Raw genomic sequence first — 19675 nt, 5'->3', positions numbered from 1 at the left:
GCAGCTCTACCATAGATAAAATGATTACATGAGCAAAGCAAGTTAAGTAGACAAGTGTCAAAAAATCCAGTGAATATTAACAAAACCAACAGATCCACAGTAGGTCTCTGAAACAGGAGTAAGCAAATGTCCCTTCTTAAGTACGAACTCCGTTTGATCACTGTTGTCCAATCTATTCACATGCCTTTAGAGAGCAGGCAGAGACACAAAAGTACTGAGTATTATAAATCCCAAAAATGCACCAGTGATGCATGGATTACATGATAACATTGATGTTTGGTTTGATTATCTCACTGCTGACGTGTCAGGGGTTTTGATGTGCATAGAGAAAGAACAGAACAACCCCCTATCCTAGCCCAACCCTGTTGTTAAAGTCATTCAAGGTCTAATTGAAAAAAAAAAAATGTGTTTAAGCCCATTGGTAGAACACATAGTTTAGCTCCAAGCTTTGATAATGCCAAAGCCCTTCTTATTTTTTTCTTAACTTCATTCACCACTGCAATTGTTTTTTTTTTCTTTTTGTTTTTTTGTGCAGTCAATGATGAAACATTCACAAGGTTGTCAAAGGACAGCAAGAACATGAACAGACAGACTGACTCAACAGTTGTAAAACTCCTGGAGGCCACTGACTGAGAGAGTGTGTGCTTTTCTGAACCGGTGTAGGGCCAGAACAATTGTGACTGATGAGCTGTGGGAGTACCACTGATCACCCCAGCAGGAGCATAAAGACAAATCAGCGACAGTGTGTACCCCATATACACCATACACAGGTAGATATGTGCACACATGCATGTAAGGGTCAGGTGCACATGCACCGTCACAATCCAATGTAGTGTGTCGATATCCTTTGATTGGGATGGGCGATTATCCGCTGTCCACTGCTCTCAATTGGCTTTCCTTGCGGGGTGTAATCCCTCAAATCACAAAGGGGTTCCACTGTCTATTTCCACATCTGCTAAACCAGAGAATTATTTATCTCTGTAGGCAATCCTGGCTTTCACAGAAACAGATACAGCAGTCCCGGTGGTTTTGTCTCATGTCCAGTGTCTCCAGTGCCTGCCTCTAGACCTGATAATTCAACCAGAAACAATGGGAAGAATGGAACCAATTTGGACTCCCTTTGATGGCTGATATAGATTTCAGCTATATTTCTCTTACATTATCTATTTCTTAGGACCCACAGAGAGAGAGAGAGAGAGAGAGAGAGAGAGAGAGAGAGAGAGAGAGAGCACGCCTGAAAGTGTAGAGCTGTTGATTTGGGGAGCTTTCGAGGCTTTGGGGAGCCTTATTCTGATGTATCAGATAATAAGACCAATCAAACAGCTAGAAGTTACTATATTATTGATTTGAGGTTGCCCTGCAGGAGCAAAATGTTGCATCATCTGTGGCTGTTGGAGTGGAATTGAAGTCACTGAGGTATATTTGTTTCGATGCTGTTGGAGGCCGGTTCGTGCTGCTGCAGTGGAATGATGGCTCCCAAAGATACCTCTGAAGGCAACATCCTTTCTGCTGCAGACAAAACCTCAGCCTTCCATCAGGGGATTCAAAAGGTCCAGGCAGGAACAGAGGTCAGAGGTCACAGATCAGGGAGTGCTCCACATTAAAAAGTGCCTTATGACTGTCTGACAATGAGAGAGTGGAAGCCGTAGTGATTGACAGCTTGTCAGTGTCCTCCAGCCAGGAACACACACCGCTGAGGTCTCATATTGTGGTGAATTTCTCTTTCTTTCTTGTCCTTTTAATTTTTTTTTCCTTCATAGCTCTGTGCTTCTACGTTGGAGGATTGATAGAGACTTTTCAGATAGGGCATGATGTGAACACAGATATACACATACTGCACAGAGAAAATGTAGGCACTCATATTCTCATAGCTCCATTCATCTGCACTGTATGCACGCACACACACATGCACACACACACACACACACGCACACACGCACACACACACACACGCACACACGCACACACACAGAAATTGGCACATTTAATGTCTGATATGAGAGTGTATGGACAACCACTGTCACTGAAGGACACTGAAAGACATTAGAACAAGTACACTGAGACGGTAAAGGTACAAATCCACCAAATGGATCCTTTTTGTGCTTTAAAATATGTTGTGGTGTTTTGCATCAGGTCAACACCCACTAGAATAAAGACTCTGCAGGACAGAGAGAACAGAATCACCCTCTCATCACGTTCTGGCACCAGTAACCATGATATAACGCCACCTTATGAGTCAGCACAGTACTCACACTGCTGACCCTCTCAGTGAATCAAGTTTCCAAACAGTTCAGAATTCATTGCTTTTTTTTTTTTGGGTGTAAATTTGAACAATATGTGAGTGACTTCCACAATACAAGGGCTAAAGCACAATTTTGTGAGTATTGTTTGTTTACGGTCAACACTTGAATAAGAACATTTTCACAATTTGGTTTACCTCAGGAAAAAAAAAAAGTATTCAGATTACACCTTATTACCATCATTAATCACTATTATTGGTACGGATAGTGTGACAATTCTTGGTGCTGTAATTATTGGCATTATGTGACATATTTCTTTTTCAACATCATTACTATTGCATGTTTTATCCATTGTTCCTGTTGCTGCGTTACGTAGCCATCTTTATTATCAAACATCTCTCAGTGAAGAACGTGTATGTGTGAGTGCATGTGTTAGTGTTTGTGTGTGTGTGTGTGTGTGTGTGTGTGTGAGTGTGTATAAGTATGTGTGCACATGTATGTCTTGGTGTGTAACCTAGTCTGGTTTGTCACTGCTTGGGGCTCCTTGTTGTGTGAGTGTATGCCAGTACTCGACTTTCTTCCCTTTGTTTTTGAGGCACTCAAACCAGTGTCTGAGTCTTTGTCCGCTGGCATTTATGCCCAGTTCCACTCCACCTGAACCAGCAAGGAAAGACAAAACAGAGAAGAGAGATAGTGGCAGAGTGAAAAAGAGGCAGTCAGTAGGTAATAGGAGCTTGTTTGTGGATGAGAAAAAGAGAGACAGCAGGGAAATGAAAGGAGACACAAGGCAAGAAAAGAAAAGGACCTTTATGTTCTATGAAGGAAACCACAATAAGCCATTGTCTGACAGACAAGAGCCTGGCATCAGAATATAAACAAACAAGAGGGCATGCAGGGCGAAGGCCATCTGATAGACAGACAGGCAGTCAGGAAAGCAGGCAGCCAAATGCGCAAGCAAGCAGACAGTCATTAAATACCTGTGGACAGAGAGCCACACAGATAGGCAGAGGATAGGTAACAACAAGAAAGAGAGACTGAGATAGGGAAACACTTAAATGACAAAACCAATGAATATGAATGGTGGTGGTGGCAGGTCATTTGAGGGGGCATAAATATGCAAATATGCAGGAAATGACTCAGGTGAAAGGGAAAGGTGGTAATGCGTAGGTGGATGGATCGACCAAGACCAGAGAGACAGGCAGTTGTCACACCAGGGTTATTACAGAGCCATTCCCCTGGCTGTGATTGCACAGCTGATGGAGCGTGAAGTTTTAAACACGCTATTTTAGCGATGCAGCCTTCTCACCGAGCCTCAGAAAGCAACAGCCGCGAGCAAACAAGGCTCAGTATCTGATGTGCGACTCATCTGACCTAAACATTAAACATTCCCTGAGATGCTGCTGCTTGGGGGGGAGAGGGGGACCGGGGACAGGCTGAAAGTGCTTCATACCTTATCCTGCTGCCTCCCTTTCTCCCTTTCTCTCTCTCTCTCTCTCCGTCTCTTTGTCTCACTCACACATACACACACACACACACACACACACACACACACCTTAAAAGAGGCCAGATGTGTTGACAGAGTTTGGGTGGGTTAATTATGTACAAGCATTCAATAGTTTCTCACTTCTACTCCTCCCACTCCCCTCCACCGCCAAACTGAGATCAATGCAGTGTTCCCTGAGTCTGTGGGGGGCTAATAACAAATGGGCCGCCATCCTGACATAAGTGTGTGTGGGGGGAGTGGGTGGGTGAGGGGCGGCAGAGAAGGGATGAGGAACTGCTGGCCCTAAAGATGAAGCTGACACACACAGACACACACACAGGTTTGCCCCTGCTCACACATCCCTCACATCCTCCTTGTCTCCTCTCTCTTCGATCTTTACACTCAACAGGTGGTGCAGTCCAACTGTCTGCAGGTACACACAAGCTTTTCAGGTGCTTGTGGTGAGTACCAGGGCACTCAGTGGTGAAGCTACCAGTCTCTCATTCTGCCTGTTAGCATTATAAAGGCATCAGCTATCACCACTATACTACAGTATCCTGGGCTCTCGCTGCTTGTTCCTTGATTCATGCTTTGTCTAATGTAATGTTCATCTTATTCTGCTTTTCATTTGATTCATTTTGATGTGATTTAATTGAAAATTTAATTGACTTTATTTGATCTAATTATTTGATTTAATTTTAATAATTGGCCACTTGGCACCTACTACATTCATGGCTGGCCTGGAACAGTCTTCATAACATTTCTTTCATTTTTCCTTTTTTTTTTGTTTCTGTTCTCTCTCTCTCTCTCTCTCTCTCTCTCTCTCTCTCTCTCTCTCTCTCTCTCTCTCTCTCGTCTTGCCTGCTGTGAGGGTTTAGGTCAGTGTTGTTTTTGTTTTCTATAAATCACAGGCCTGTAAAGCCCCCTGTGACTTTAGACAGTGATTTAAAAAAATTAACATGTGGTCAGCTGACATTACAGTCAGTCAAGTATGTAGATCCATTTAGACAGTGCCACAGACTCTTAGGCAAAAACGGAGCACAGGGGAGTTGGCCAAAGCTTTTGCAAAGAGTAACACCAACCTTAGGGGAATCTTTACTAATTACCACTAAACTGACTTCCACTGTATTTTGTATTTTGGAAGAGCATGCAAGCATGATGTTCAGCCCACGAGAACTGCTCTCCAGGCTGCAGTTGGTGCCCAGATGGTCACAGAGGAGGTCTTAATTGAGACTGAAGGCATTCTGAATTAAAAGCCTTTGGTCTATGTTACCTGTAACATCGTTGACCTTGCCTCTCTAACACAAAACCATCCTCTAATGGTGTGGCCTGGCAGCTCCTTAGCACTGGTTTGGCCATGTGCGGTACTTGTTTCATGCAACTAATATGCATGTACTTGAATGTGCAGCCTGCAGGAGTGTTCACTCATGAATGAGAGAGCAAGACAGTGAAGTGACCCTAACTCGCTGCGCTGAGACATAATTATACTGCAAAGGACTGATTCCTCACAATTACTGGAGTGTGACTTCCCTTTGTGTATGTGTGTGAGTGTGGAGTGTATTACAGCTTCTCTCAAGTTTATCCATAATTTTTAGAACAGATCACCGAATTTACATCTTTGTCTCTTTCTGTTATGACTTTTGACCGACACATTACACATCCGGAAAGGCAACAGAAATGCAACATAAAACTTTAGATCTGGTTCCCTGCTTTGAATGGAAATTTACAAATGGGAGATTTGATTTGTTTCCCCTTTTTTCAGTTTTGCCTTTGTCCCATGCCTCTGTATGTATCTATTTCTCACACAATTGGTGTCCTACTTTAGAGACTGGTGCTCCTCTCTCGTGTATGTATCCTCTCACATTATCGCCCTTTTGTTGTTTTCTTTGTATATCCCCGCCACCCCTGTTTCTGTCGCTTCTCTATATATCTTTAAACCAAAGCTATTAACCCTCTGCTCTTCCCCTTGCTTTATCACTCTCTGCCACTCCTTCTGCTTTACTAATGTACAAAAGCACTGAGATCATGTTCAATTTAATAAAATCATGTTCACTAAGGCTCTTTTTTATCAGCTGTTGCTCTCCATTCGTCTTTGTCTCAATATCATTTTTCCTTGCAGCCTCAACTAACACATATGGGCAGACCGCTGTACCTACGCTGTAATGAAAATGGTCAAGAGAATAGGTGTAGCTGCGGTTGCTGCGATGGCCTTTTGTCCCAGCGAGGCTAATAACTCATGTTCTTATCTAAACATTGGACGTCTCTCCCTTTCTTTCGCTTTCTTTCTCTCTTGCATGCACAAACACACACATGCACGTTTGCACACACACAACCCATGGCAGAACTAGTCAGAGTAAAACACTTTGATCTCGTGGCCTTCGAGCTCACAGGGTGGTAATCCATTCTCTCTCTGCCTCCCCACTAGTTCCCCACTGCTCTTTAAGCTCCTTGCACTCCATTGCTGTGATATACACACCAGGCCATGACAGAGCTGTTTAGCAGTCTCACGAAGCATCAACTATCTGGTGCGCCGAGTCCATGAAGGATAGGATCCAAGGAAAATGGCTTCCTTTTTGATTTCGAATGCCTCTTCGTTTCCTTTACCACTTAACCCCCCTCTCCCGTTTTTCTCACTCAATTGCTCTCCTCAAGCCTCATCATTTCCCCCCTCATCTCTCTTCATTTTTTCACTCCTCTGTACGCCCACACTTGGCCTCTTTTTTCATGTTGTCTGCAATTCCAGCGCTTTCAACACTGAACACTCAAATCCTCATGTTCAGTCATCCACTTTCCTGCTCATTTCCTCTTCCTTCAACTTGTCACCTTGGTGTCCTGGCCTACCTATGAAGTCGTTACTCATTCCCAAGTCGTAGTCCCACACGGAGATCTCCAGGGTTTTCTTCGCCAGCTGGTCCAGGGACACTTCATATGAAAACTCCTGTGCAGGTGGTGCACAAAGGGAAGTAATCATATCAGTACTTCCTAAACACCAGAGCTGAAAAGAAGCTGCATTCCTAATTCAGGCCATTTATTCTCGGAACATTTACAAGTACGCTGTCCTAATGAAAGGGCTGAGAACACATAAAAAGATGAAAGATCTGAATTTATGTTAAAGGTATGCTTGGTTTAGTGGGGAACTTAATTGCTATGCTCATCTTAAAACATAACCCAGATGATTGGGTTTACTCTGTGTCTCAGGGAAGTAATCACACAAGCTGCAGTTGCTTGTTTTTGGCTTGTAAGGAAAATATATTGTGGTTATTTGTAGAACAGGAGTTGGGTTCTACCTCATTGAATTCAGGGTTGAGCGTCTTTTTCTTCACTGAGGTTTTGTACTTGGACTTTTTCCCCATATCGGGCTGCAACACACTGAGAAATGAGAGAGAAATAAGAGAAAAGAAAAAATCAATACAGTGGGACCATGTACACAGTTTTCATGTACAACATAATATATAATTTAGATTTGGTGCCCTCTGGCCATCGGCTATTGAGATACTACCACACAGACATGGAGCACATATTGAACATATATTAAAGAGAGGTGAAAAAAGGGACACTGCAGTTATAGACTTTATGCAATATAAGACCGAAAATGTGTTTTACCCTTCAAATATGGCGTGAACCGTTCATTCTTTGTGAGAAGATCAAAGCAAATTATCCACGACTTTGTCTTTCACCTTGATGTGACACTAAACCTTGCTGTAGTGAGACGGAGATAGAAAGTTTGCAATTTTCTCTTCCTGAGATAATTGTGAGCCAAAAACCTTTTGTACAAAGGCAGGGAAAGTGTGAGAGAGATGGGGGAGAGAGAGAGAGGAAGAGAGAGAGAGAGTGAGAGAGAGAGAGAGAGAGAGAGAGAGAGAGAGAATGAAAGACAGTAAACCAATGCAAGATCATAATCATGCCGATATGAGGGCAGAATACACTCTAGCAAAGAGGCAACAGAAGGATTCCCAGAGGGCACGGGGAGTCATCATCAGCATAAATTCCAAGTCAAGATGTTCAGGCGGTGAGATATCTCACTCCCCCAGCCTCACCCCACCAGTGACGAATCCTAGCCTGACAGCTGATGCATGAGATGGGCTTGGGGCTGTCACACCAGAGCAGAATGAGAGCAAGTGAGGGATGGAGTGATGGAGGTGGGAAAGGGGTGGCACGGTGGGAGATGGCGAGGGAACACCACGGGGGCCTCAGCCACTGTCCCTCTACACTTATTGTTGAAACTGCCCCTATTCCATGATTAGCAATTTATTGTCTAATGTTTGAGTTATTAGCGACAAATGTTATGCAAAAATTGTTCATGTGAATCACAATTCAATGCCATTTTCTGTTTCTACTTTATCAGATTAGACAAAATGAGCTCTGTTAACATGTTATGTGTGCTGGATGTAAATGCCATAACTGCCACAGGCTAATCAGCAGCTATCTTCCAATATGATCTATACAATGGGCAAACCACGATAATGCTGCAAAATGAAAAAAAAAAAAAAAAAAAAAAAAAAAAAAAGAGGATAGGGAAAAAAAAAATTAAAAAAGAAAGTCCATTGCCAGAGGCAAATACCCTCTGTATCCAGCTGCAGACTGGAGGGTGAAGCTCAGGGATCTCCTCTGGGTTTAGCCAAGGCGGAGGGGAATCAAATTTCACATATGGCCCTGAGATAGCTCAGATGGGGGATTTCGGTTTCCAGAATAAAACAAAAATGTATTGACAACCACATTAACAACATGATAGTACATGGAAAGAAAAATATTACAGTACAGCAGCAACCAAAGTATAGCCTACTTGAATTGTTGTTGAAAAATCTATGTGAGGAATTATTTGTAACAGGGTAGGCTGGTCCAAAGAGATAGGGAGGATTGTTCTCCTCTGTTTATTGAAATTAAAAAATAGATTGTTTAGTCTCAAATATACAGTAGTAGACTTATGAGCTGTACATTTTTGGAGCCACAGCCCTTCCATAATTTTACCAACCCCCGTATCTCCAGCCTTTACTGATTTATAATAAGATTTCACAGCTTTACTGTTACTGTCTAATAATATCTATGGTGTACATGAGCTGTTAAAAATACCGTGAGACTGTTTGTGTTTTTCACCAGAGTGACTGGAACAGGCAAGAACAACTTATCCGTGCTATGTGGGACATGAGTAAGCTTCCTTTGCATAAGCAATATTTTTGCTGGAGACAATCTTTAATATCTGAGAACACAAACAACAGCATCCGGTGATAACGCCATAAACCTAGTGTGTACCACAATTGAGCCACCCGGTGCCTGTGTTTGTACAAAGATGCCACTTTTTGCCATTTGAGCCGCTGCTCCTAATTTATAGTCTCTGTAGTTTTGGCAGAAAGTGAGAGAGGAGAGAGAAAGAAAGAGTTGGGAGAGAAGAATGAGAGCATGGCAGCCGTGAAAGCGAAAGTATCAAAACTGCACTGAGAACTGACATGGAGAGACAAGGAAATGTGTTAAAGCACCAAGTGACACCACAGTGAAACTGTGTGACGAATAAATGAAAAAAAAAAAAAAAACAGCGTGATGGAGAGGAATGAGAGTTAGTTAGAAAGACGGAGCCAAATACACAGCCCACAGTGGAGAGAGTCACACTTCACACAAGTATGCAGAGGGAGAGAGGGAGCGAGAGAGTGTGCTTTAGTCAGCAGGAAATATCTGACATCTCATGTTTTACACTTTTTCTCCCCTCAGATGTCTTTTTCTCTGGCAGCGGCTCGACAGAATATTAATGTTTTAATATTACCGTTAATGTGGCAAGAGCAAGGCGGAAGAATGTGGTCCTCCTGGAGGATGAAAACTCATTTAGTCTTTAAAATGCAAATTTGTCTTTTTAAATGGGACACAAATTGGTTCTGAGATAAGGCTGACCTTGTGACATTTCAGTGGGTTGAAAGGATTGACTGGGAGTCACAGAGAGGAAAGACCAGTCAGAAAAGCCCTCTGGACACACCCGCACCCACACACAAACACACGGATACCACACACATAGCATGTATGAGGAGAGACTGGCATCCAGACCGGCTATAGTTACAGAGCACTTGAGAGGATTGCTAGCTTTCCAACTGAAGGAAATCACTGCTCTGACAATTCAGTAAAGCCAGCAAGCCATTAAGCATTTCATTTATTATTGTTAGTTTGACTTAATTGCTCATTATACACTAGAGGCATAAATCACCCATGCACGTGCTCCTTTCACCCAAAAACCTTTTGGTTGAAAATAAACTACAGCGTTCTAATTATCCTGAATCTGCGGTGAAGCTCACAAAAGCATGCATTAAAAGAGCGGCGTATACTCTGCAGACCAGCAACTGAACTAAGGTAAACAAAGCTCTTTGTGACTGATATAGAGAGCCCTAAATATGAAAAGACTGAGAAACACAAAGGAAAAGTCTGGCAGACAGGCAAATGAAAAACCCAAACAAACAACTACAAACAGTGGCAGAAATCAGCATCATAATCAGAGCAGTAGCTTTAACAAAACCTCTATATTATAAAAGAGACTTTATGAGACATAAAAAATCAGTCTATGTGACAAGGATAAGGACCAGGGGAAGAGGAAGAGCTAATCATGTGGTCTAGGTGAAGAAATACTTTGCCAGTGATGCTCGGTTATATTGTGCATCAAAACTAAAGTACAGGAACAAATCAATAGAGGAAAGAAAAAGTGTGTGTGTCTGTGCGCATGTGTGTGTGTGTGTGTGTGTGTGTGTGTGTATGTGCGTGTGTGTAAGAGAAAAGGAAAACAATTTTTTTTGTGCAAAGAGTGGGCTTCCTCTCTCTGTTTCCTTTTGTCTGTATGACTTGACTTAAAGTTCACAAGGCCTTGAAAATACCAAGGCTGAATGAAAGTATGGAGAAAGTGTCCCTCTGTATCCCTGACTCATACAAAGTATTGAAAACATCATTTGAGAAAAATATACATTTTCCACCATTCATTCTAGGCCATCCATCTCTTTCATTCCAGTTCAACATTTTGCTGAATGAAATTTTGACTTAGAGTGGCTTGTGTAATGAACAGCCAAATGAACAACCAGAAAAACATTTTCAATAGACAGATAGATAGATATTAGATGAACCAAGGCATTGTCTGACTGTACTGCACTTCAAGAACACATATACTGCATGACTCACATCTTGACGAAGGGGTCAGAGTAACCATTGGAGTCCATGGCAGCCAGATGGGCGCAGCGTATGATGCCCACTAGCAGGCAGCCCTTCTCTGTGTTATAGCACAGTGACACCAGGATGCGGCCGCGCTGGGGACAGGGACGACAACAGAGTCAGCCACAGCACCTTTTTCATACTGGTGTTTCCCTCTCTGTTGAATACAGAGTGGGTCACCCTGCACCTGCTTCATTTGTATGACTTTCAGTGCATTTAGTGTCAAATGCCAGTGTGCTGTCTCACAGACCTTTCCACCCAGCACAGAAAAAAAAAATCAAGTGAGCTACAACAGTTCACTTAAAAAACAAACTAGTTCTCCAGCACTGCTGCTGCTCCTCTGACCTGGTGCATGTTGAGGTAATGCAAGTTGGAGGAGAAGGGGTTTTGAATTTTGGCCTGAGGGTGGCGCTAGAGGAAAGGTCATGAGATCACAAAAGTTTACAAGGATCATCCTCTGGGGAGCGAGAGTATGCACACAAAATTTCATGGCAATTTCCCCAACAGATTCAAGAATAGCAAATGTGACATCTTTAGCCTGAAGGTGGAGCTAGAGGAAAGGTCAGGTCATCACAATCAAGATTAATCTTTCTTTAGAAAGTGTGAATGCATTCGCCAAATATTACAACAATCTGCAAGGTTAACATTTTGGTGTGAGCATTGCAGTAAAGAAAAGGTCATAAGAGCAACAAAAAACTGACAGGGTTCATCCAAAGAGGAGCAACGATGTGCTCACCGAATTTTCATGGCAATCTACCCAATAGATTCCAAGACATGCTGCCTTGGAGATAAGAGTCAAATGTACAAATAGACAGACCAACCATCATTAAGCCCTGTCTGTCAGCAGAGCAAAATTAATACTTTCCTACTAACCCCCTAATGCAACCTATCCAAGCAGATAGTTTCTGCATGAGCTGATGAGGTTTCCAGTGTGTCACGATCTCCCTGTCTCCCAGCAGCCTAACACAACGGGGCTCCATATTAATTTATGGGCCTCAAACCATCAAAAATGTAGATGGGAGAAACTCGGCAGCAACAGTTCATTCCATAAACAGTGACTCTGATACCTTGCATAAGCCACTGCCTTTGGGGGTGGGAAGTTTTGTTCAATTTCCATTTGAAAAAAACTGAAAAACTTTATCTGAGTGCGAATTACAGGCAGATAGATACGTTTTGCCAGTGTTCTTCAGCAGGAAATAGCTGCCAACGACTGACAGGGAAACCTGCAGCAAACTGGAAAACACACCAAGGCAAAGTGGGATAAATAAATAAGTGATAAATAAAAATGCTTCACTCAAAACAATTCATAGCAAAATAATGACTGCAGCTACTTTCACTGTGTCTTGCTGAAAAACCAGTATTTTTTTTACTGTTAGGTATAGTATATGTTTTTAAAACAGGAATATTCAAATGAAAGCTTGTCAAAGCTTGACAAAATGACACTGCTGTCCTCCCTAAGCTTAGGGCTGAACCATACTCTGAGTCTCATCAGACGGGAGATGCTATTAACTTCTGTGTCTCAAATCCTGATCAGAAATAAGATAAGCACTACTGGAGCAGAAAAACACTCGAGCGCCAACAGTGGTTTAATTCACAGATCATTGCTGCAGTGTCCTGACAGCAGTTTCCCTAACAATGGTTTATTAAAGTGCATGATTCAGACGCCCGGACACCAATTAACATTGTATAATCAAACTTAGGACTGTTTTAAAGTGGTGAAATTAGAGGATTTGAATTGCTGAGAATCTAAGAAAATTCATTAGATAGATGGCAAGCAACAGCAAATTACAAGGAGCATTTGTTTTTGCTCCAAATGATAATGAGATTGCTAGCATTAGGGCTAATGAGAGCATTACCTCCTCCTCTGCTACAGGTGCTCCCTGCTCCACCGTTTGATTGTTGCTTTCTTTATTCTGGCACGCAGAGGCAGACAGATGAGAAAAAGGGAGGGAGAGAGAGATTGAAATAACATCATAGTTATAATCTACAGAGCCTCCAGGTGAATATCCATTACACACTATAATGCAACATTGGAAACTGATGAAGGTGCAGCCCACAGGCAAACATCCACAATGAATTGGAGCACGCCTTGATAAATCTGTGCACAGACACACATTCAGCACGTATGTGTTCACCGCATGCACAAACACAGATAGAGAGAAAGATACACACACACACACACACACACACACACAATGAATTTACCTGTGCAATTCTCTCCAGGCCCATATTGTACCTTTTGTTCTCTCCCTCTTTCAGTTTCTTCAGAGCCACTCTCACTTCACCAATGAATTCATTTCGGCCAAGTCGGTCCATGTCACATACACAGAGCCTAAATACACAAACGCACACACACACACACACACACACACACACACACACACACACACACATACACAGACACAAAAGCGCAGCAGGTGAGTAAGTGAAAAGTTACAGATGGATCCAAACACAGCTCTACTTCACTCATCATTGTGAAGGAGGCTTAGACTGAGCCATATCTGCTCTCCATAAGAGGGTGGTTGTGCTCCATTGCTCTCTCCACTCAGCTGTCTATCTGTCTCAACAGCCAGTCAACTCCTCTAATGCCCCTGTGCAACAGAAGAGAGACCATCTTTTATGTGATTCAATTAATTCAAACAAGAAATAATGGAAACAGCAACAACACACTAAAATGCATGTCCAATCAACATATCCTAATCACCCAAATTAAATTAAAAACAAGACGGCACTCAATGGAGCAGAGACCTCAGCCAAGGTCACAGCTGGAAGTCACAGCCTTGTTTGTGTTGAGTCATGCCCATTTTTGGCAATGCTGTTTCACTGGACGTGCCCTTTTCAGCCAATCAGCATGGAAAGTTGGTCAGTGCAGCCTTGACCCAGGACCAACTGTCCCACTGGGTTTCATTATGTCTGGACATGTTTGGAACCCATGACCATATTTGTGCTAAGCCCTACCCACAGTTACACCACCTTGAGGTTGATTGGCTCAAAAAAGATAAACATGACCAACCTCCCTGCCAGGTGTGATTGTGTTACATGGATGTGTTTGGAGGCCCTGTTTGGATTAAGCCCTATCCATTTTTGCAATGTTGTTGTCATAGGACACCTGTTATGGCCAATCTGTGTGGAAAGTTGGTCAGTGCTGCTTTGACTGATAATCAGCATCTTTGCTGGGTTTTGTGATGTTAGTATAGTCCCGTTTGTGCTAAGCCCCACCCATTGTCACAGGCTGGTTGGCCCAGAAGTTTTGTGCAAATCCATCCTCTACTTTCTAAGTTATCCTGCTGACAGACGGACAGACGGATGAACAGACGGACAGACAGACAGACGGAAATGAGCGATTACATAACCTCCTCCTGGAGGGTTCACCTCCCTGGCAGAGGTAACAGTGATATGCATCTGTTTTTCTATGTCCTAGACCCTGAGAGCCACAGATTTAGCTAGACTTCTGCAGCCAGCTCACTGAGGAGGCCTTGGTGGTTTTATATTACTAACATAATGAGCAGTGAAAAGTTGGCTGATAGCTGAAGAGGACAGCAGCTTCCAGACGATTGCAATCATTTCCTTTGTGGTGGTAGTCGAGCAGTGGCTCATTTTCAGAGTCTTAATTGGAACAGGTAAGAGAGAAAAAAAACATAATTTAAATCAGAACAGGTATAATCAGATTTTTTTTCATGTGTATCTTATCTAGTCCAAAGCACACAGTGACTTAACGTTTAATGCAAAGTGTAGGTGAAGCAATTTAGGAGAGTGTTGTCAAGTCCTCTGCACAGATGGTGTTTTAAATTTATTTAGCATGGTTCTCACTCTGTATCAAATGTAAAATTCTCTGAATTTTCCGTGACTTTCCATTAACAAAATGCAGAATTTCCATAGCCTATATAAATGTAATATCACAGTTTTTTCAATTACCAAAATTTTGAACACACTTCAGATTCAGAAGTCTTATTTAAGTTTTGTATTCAGCCAGGACATGAAATGAGCACAATGGATATTAAGAACAATGGCCAGTGAATAACTAGTTATTGATTTTTTTTTTTTTTTTTTTTTTTTCAGTGAGGCTGACAAATTTCCTTGATATTCCAAATCCCCTAAGTTTCCATGTCTGGAATAGAGTTTTCAAATCACATGGAAATCCTCATTCATATTTATGTCATATATCTGCACTTTGGGTTTACAGTTTATGACCTCAGTGTTTTGCATATTTTGAAGATTCACTATGCTTAAGTACATTGGTGGTTTTGTGTTTGTGACATGTACAATATGACTCTTTTGCATTATATGAAGGAGCTTCCCTCTCTTTTTTATGTTTCAGAGTTTTAAAAAACAAACAAACAGCTGAATAAATACCTGCTTTCCATAATATTGTTTCCCACACAGAGCAGACTGATGCCAGCCGTCTGATGGTGATGTTGGATGGTGGGTGGATATTCCATCAGCCACAGAGGAGCCCTCACTCCCCCATCGCTGCTACAATATTCCCTCTGTGCTCAAATGTTCCCAGAGGAACTGTCTCTGTGCCCCGCTTCTCTCTGGTCCCTCACTCTTTACTCTCTCTCTCTCGCTTCACACAGACAGACACCTTCCCCCTCTCTCTCTGTTCTTCTGACATTTGGACATTTGACATGCTGGTTCCAGCCTTTTAGTCATAACTGATGAGTATCTCTAGCGGAAGCCTTGGAATAACTCTGACTCATGAGCATGGCTGTGAGATGATTTATGTGCCTTGCTCTGACATACATGAAGCTCTGTGACGAGATGAAGGCTGCTGTGAGATGTGAGGACCAGGCAGCTCCAGCTCTCACCCTACTGGGCGAATGCTCAGTTCACTTCCACACACATGCTGCCACAACACAATATGAAAAATGTAATATACAGTGACTGACCCAATAGGCCTCATGAGTTACATGAAGGAATCACTGAATTTCGGCATTGTAATGCCTGACCGTAATTGTGTCTGTTGTGGCTCTCATAGTCCAAAACAGAATAAGAAGACTGTGTATCACTGCAAAATCTGTGATGCTGATCCACACTGATGCCCAGCTAGAAAGGATGACTTATATATCAACATGGATTAGTCTCTGTCTAGAAAAGGATATTTTTACTGGTTCAGAACAGATGCCAAGCATGGTAATATGAAGCTCATTTGGATGTAGAGGTTTAGATATGGAACATACTCTATGAATCCATGGTTAAGTCTTCCATTGATTGCAGTTGCTATATTGTGATTAATTCCATGCTGTAGGGATTAGTGTGATTAAGGGCATTAATCTGTGCTTTCTACTGTACATTTGGGAGATGCTTTATGTTCCCAAATATTAACTGGCTGATTTAAGCAATCTGAGTGACATACAGGGATTCCTAAAATGGATGCTGTTTCTCATTTCAATGTGGTAAATATAAATAGTATGGGTAATTATACTACTTCGATTTTAAGGAAACAAATGCAAGATGTACCCTTATCTTCGGGTGGCATTGCATTCTAGTTATGCTAGTCTATTTAAAGACGCATTACTATTATCAGTATCAGGCCATTTCTTTAAAGAAACAGGGGAGTTTTCTGTTTTATGCAAATAAAAACAAAATCAGCCCCAACAAAATATACACTATATCAGTCTCATCATAACATCTAACTCCAAATCAGTGTACCCAGGACCAAACTATATACACCTCATCTTAAACACACCCAGTGCCCAATCTTAGCCTCACCCTTCATTCAGCATAAAATCAAGTCCTAGATTTGTCGCTATCTCCCCACAGGGGGAGACAGTATGAGTCTATTACGAAGCCCGACACAGAGATGGAGAGATAGAAGGAAGAAATTGAGAGAGAGAGACCAGACCTGGCACTGGCATCATGCTGGTAATCTTGTAACCTTCACACACACACACACACACACACACACGCGACACTGAATCCCCTTATACCCACCCCTCATCAAAAACGCCTCAGCATGGTCTATCTCCTCTCTGTTCACTGACAGCCTGATAATCGTGTCAGTGATAAAAAGCCATCTAGGAGTCTGAAATTTGCCCCAAGGTATTCTCGACTGTACAATTCACCTCTATTTTGGTGCATAAGATGCATATAAAAGAGATGTGTCATTTAAAAGAGGGAAAGGATTTAGGCTCTTCATTATCAGTGCCATATTTCCCTCTCATTTGAAAGCTTTGTCCAAAGGCAGAAGCAGACTGCAGCAGCTGAAATTTGGTCCTGATCTTGAAATCCTGTCAACTATTTGGTTGACTTTCATTCAGGGCCTGAATACCTCAGCCAACCTTGCTGCACCAATTAAAGGATTAACCAGTATGAGGCCAACCGTGAAGCTTGGACTGAAGACATTTGTTATTAGTTTACTCAGCTGGTTCACTCTTAATAACATGCTGGACCCCTGATGGTTCTCTGAGATAATGTTTACTCACTGCACATGTTAGAGTGAAGAAGGCAGCAACATTATGAACCTGCTCCAACTTGGAGAGAGGACCAAGAAATGTTTTATCCAGGATGTGTAGTCAAAGCCATTTTGCTGCGCCTTTTACGGTAATTTCAGCAATTTTGCTTTAGCATAATGGCTTTACATAACCTCACTAAATGCAAGAAAATTCAGTTCACAAAACCTTTGCTCTCCCTCCATTTTTACACAGTAAATGACATTTTTTTTCCCAGAATTTGTCCTCCTATAGACAGAGTTCAGTTAAATGGTAAATGGACTGCATTTGTATAGTTTTTTTAGTCTTCCAACCACTAAAAGCACTTCATTATGCGTCACTTTCACTCATTCACACACATATTCACACACTGATGGCAGAGGCTACTATACGAGGTGGCAAGCTGCCCATCACAAGCTGTTAGGGGTTCAGTGTCTTGCTCAGCAGCACTTCGACACAAGTGCAGCCCAAGTTCAGAAGACTGGGGACAGAAAAAACATCTTCCGCCTCTCATCAGTGCCTCCAATGTGACCCAAAGTGCCATAAAGTAAGAAACTGCTTAAAACTAAATTGAAAATATCAAAATGAAAATGCTACTAAAAGGAAAAATACACCCAGTGCAATCCATCCATTCAGATAGTTTGTGTGATGTGGTGAAGTTTGCAGTCTGCTGTGGTCTGTTCTGGCTTCTGGTTATTCGACTGTGGAGCTCAAAACTTTGGAAAGTTCCATGAGAAAACCCAGCATCAACAACTCTTTCAAAAACATTAACATAGATGCCCAGCAGTATCCACAGCCCCTGGGGATAAGAGTTTTGTTGGGATCTACTTTCTGCTTACGAACACTGGCCCCCTGTGTCTGTCCGCCCCCAAAGAGGGCGAAATCAGGGCAGATAGGTAAAGTTTGTTGAAGAACACGAGCAAAGAGACCACTGAGGAAATCAGCCTTAGGGGTTTAATGGTGTTATGCTGACCTTTTTCTTACTTTTGGAATCACTACATTTGCTTTTTTGGACCTTGTAACACTGCATTACATAACAACACTGCACTCTGGAATAACTGTCCAAAATGTTATAATGTTTTCCCTCATTTTGTAATTATTACATAATGCGGGTTGCACTGCTTTTTGATGAATAAGTAATAATTTGGCGCATTATGGGATAACATGCCACACTGAGATTAAGTGTCACACCTTATTATTTGCGTAAGTGTGCAAGAAATTGTACGATGCTGACAAATGCAAGCGTCATGCTTCCTTGAGTATGCAATTGCAACTTGCAGACTCCAAAGCAACCCCTCCAAGACACACCTACACCAGTCTAAGACGCACACCCTGAGAGAGTTAAAAGGACCATGCCAGTAATTTTGAATTTTGCCCATTTAAATCCATTTACGTATATGTTACATAACAGAACATATCTTGATTTTCAAAGCCTTACTTCAATTTTCAAAGGTAGCTGATTCTGCATCAAAAGAAGTCGGGGACATTCATGAACCACGGAACTGATAATTTGCTGTGTGAAGCAAACGTTTCCCTGGGGACTATTTACTGGCAGAGAGACGTTGCAAGAGCACTTTGTCGTGTGGTTGGGCTGAAAGTGAATTTAGTGTCCTCTCTTCTGTGCTCCTCATCTTCAGACTTGTGATCCAACATTATTTCAAAAAAGTTTGTGCAGCTCTTGTTAGTAGAAATATTCAAATACAAGTGTTTTTGTTATCTCCATCAATCGAGTACTACCGAGGGAAACATACTACACAATTCTTATGGCCACTTTCACTAAAAACAATCAAATTCACAATTGACAAGACATTTTAAGGGATTAGCATGAGCCATCATGTGCTAACTAAGAAAGACGATCATGTATGATCTTGTGAATTCAGCAAAGAGGAACTGACTGGGTTAAGCATTTGCTGATTTACTGGAGAATCATGAGAACCCAAAAGATATTTCAAACTAGATGTCTCCTTTTTGAGTATACTACGTAGGGAAAAGTAATAGGATAACCTGTCCCTTTCTAAACTCTCTGTCCAAGGTCAGTAATCTGTAAAACTTAGTTTTATGGAGTTGGTATGCAATAATTTCCAATGGGTATGTTTCAACAAAGTCAGGAATCACCTTCAAGAGGGCATCACACATTTTTTTTAGAGGTATGGCACTTATACCCCTTTTCCATCAAAGAGGTTCCAGGGCTGGTTTGGAGCCAGCGCCTGACTTAGCACCAGTTCTTTATTTTTTCACCGCCCAAGCACCGGCCAAACTGGCTCCAAATTTCCCTGGCGGTTCCAGGCAAGCATCAACTTCAAGCAGGGGCTAAACAGGAGCCAGAGAAAGAACCAATGACGCAACCC

The 19675-nt window shown here is 42.1% G+C and overlaps 1 protein-coding gene across 1 annotated transcript in view; it reads right to left on the bottom strand.

The window, feature by feature from the left end:
* Window positions 1–1213: 1213 nt before the first annotated feature.
* The window catches only part of doc2g (double C2-like domains, gamma), a 32462-nt gene continuing 14000 nt past the window's right edge, over window positions 1214–19675 (bottom strand). The window contains exons 6-11 of the mRNA XM_030051961.1: window positions 13102–13228; window positions 12753–12809; window positions 10867–10991; window positions 7011–7092; window positions 6565–6661; window positions 1214–2894 (exon numbers count right to left, since the gene is read on the bottom strand). Of these exons, the coding sequence (XP_029907821.1) occupies window positions 2755–2894; window positions 6565–6661; window positions 7011–7092; window positions 10867–10991; window positions 12753–12809; window positions 13102–13228 (628 nt within the window). The 3' untranslated portion in view covers window positions 1214–2754. The remainder of the gene's footprint in view (window positions 2895–6564; window positions 6662–7010; window positions 7093–10866; window positions 10992–12752; window positions 12810–13101; window positions 13229–19675) is intronic.

Source organism: Myripristis murdjan, chromosome 1 (assembly GCF_902150065.1).
Source record: "Myripristis murdjan chromosome 1, fMyrMur1.1, whole genome shotgun sequence".
NCBI classification, from domain to species: domain Eukaryota; kingdom Metazoa; phylum Chordata; class Actinopteri; order Holocentriformes; family Holocentridae; genus Myripristis; species Myripristis murdjan.
Note: the sequence above shows the minus strand (reverse complement) of the source record. Positions and strands in the feature narration are given on the sequence as shown.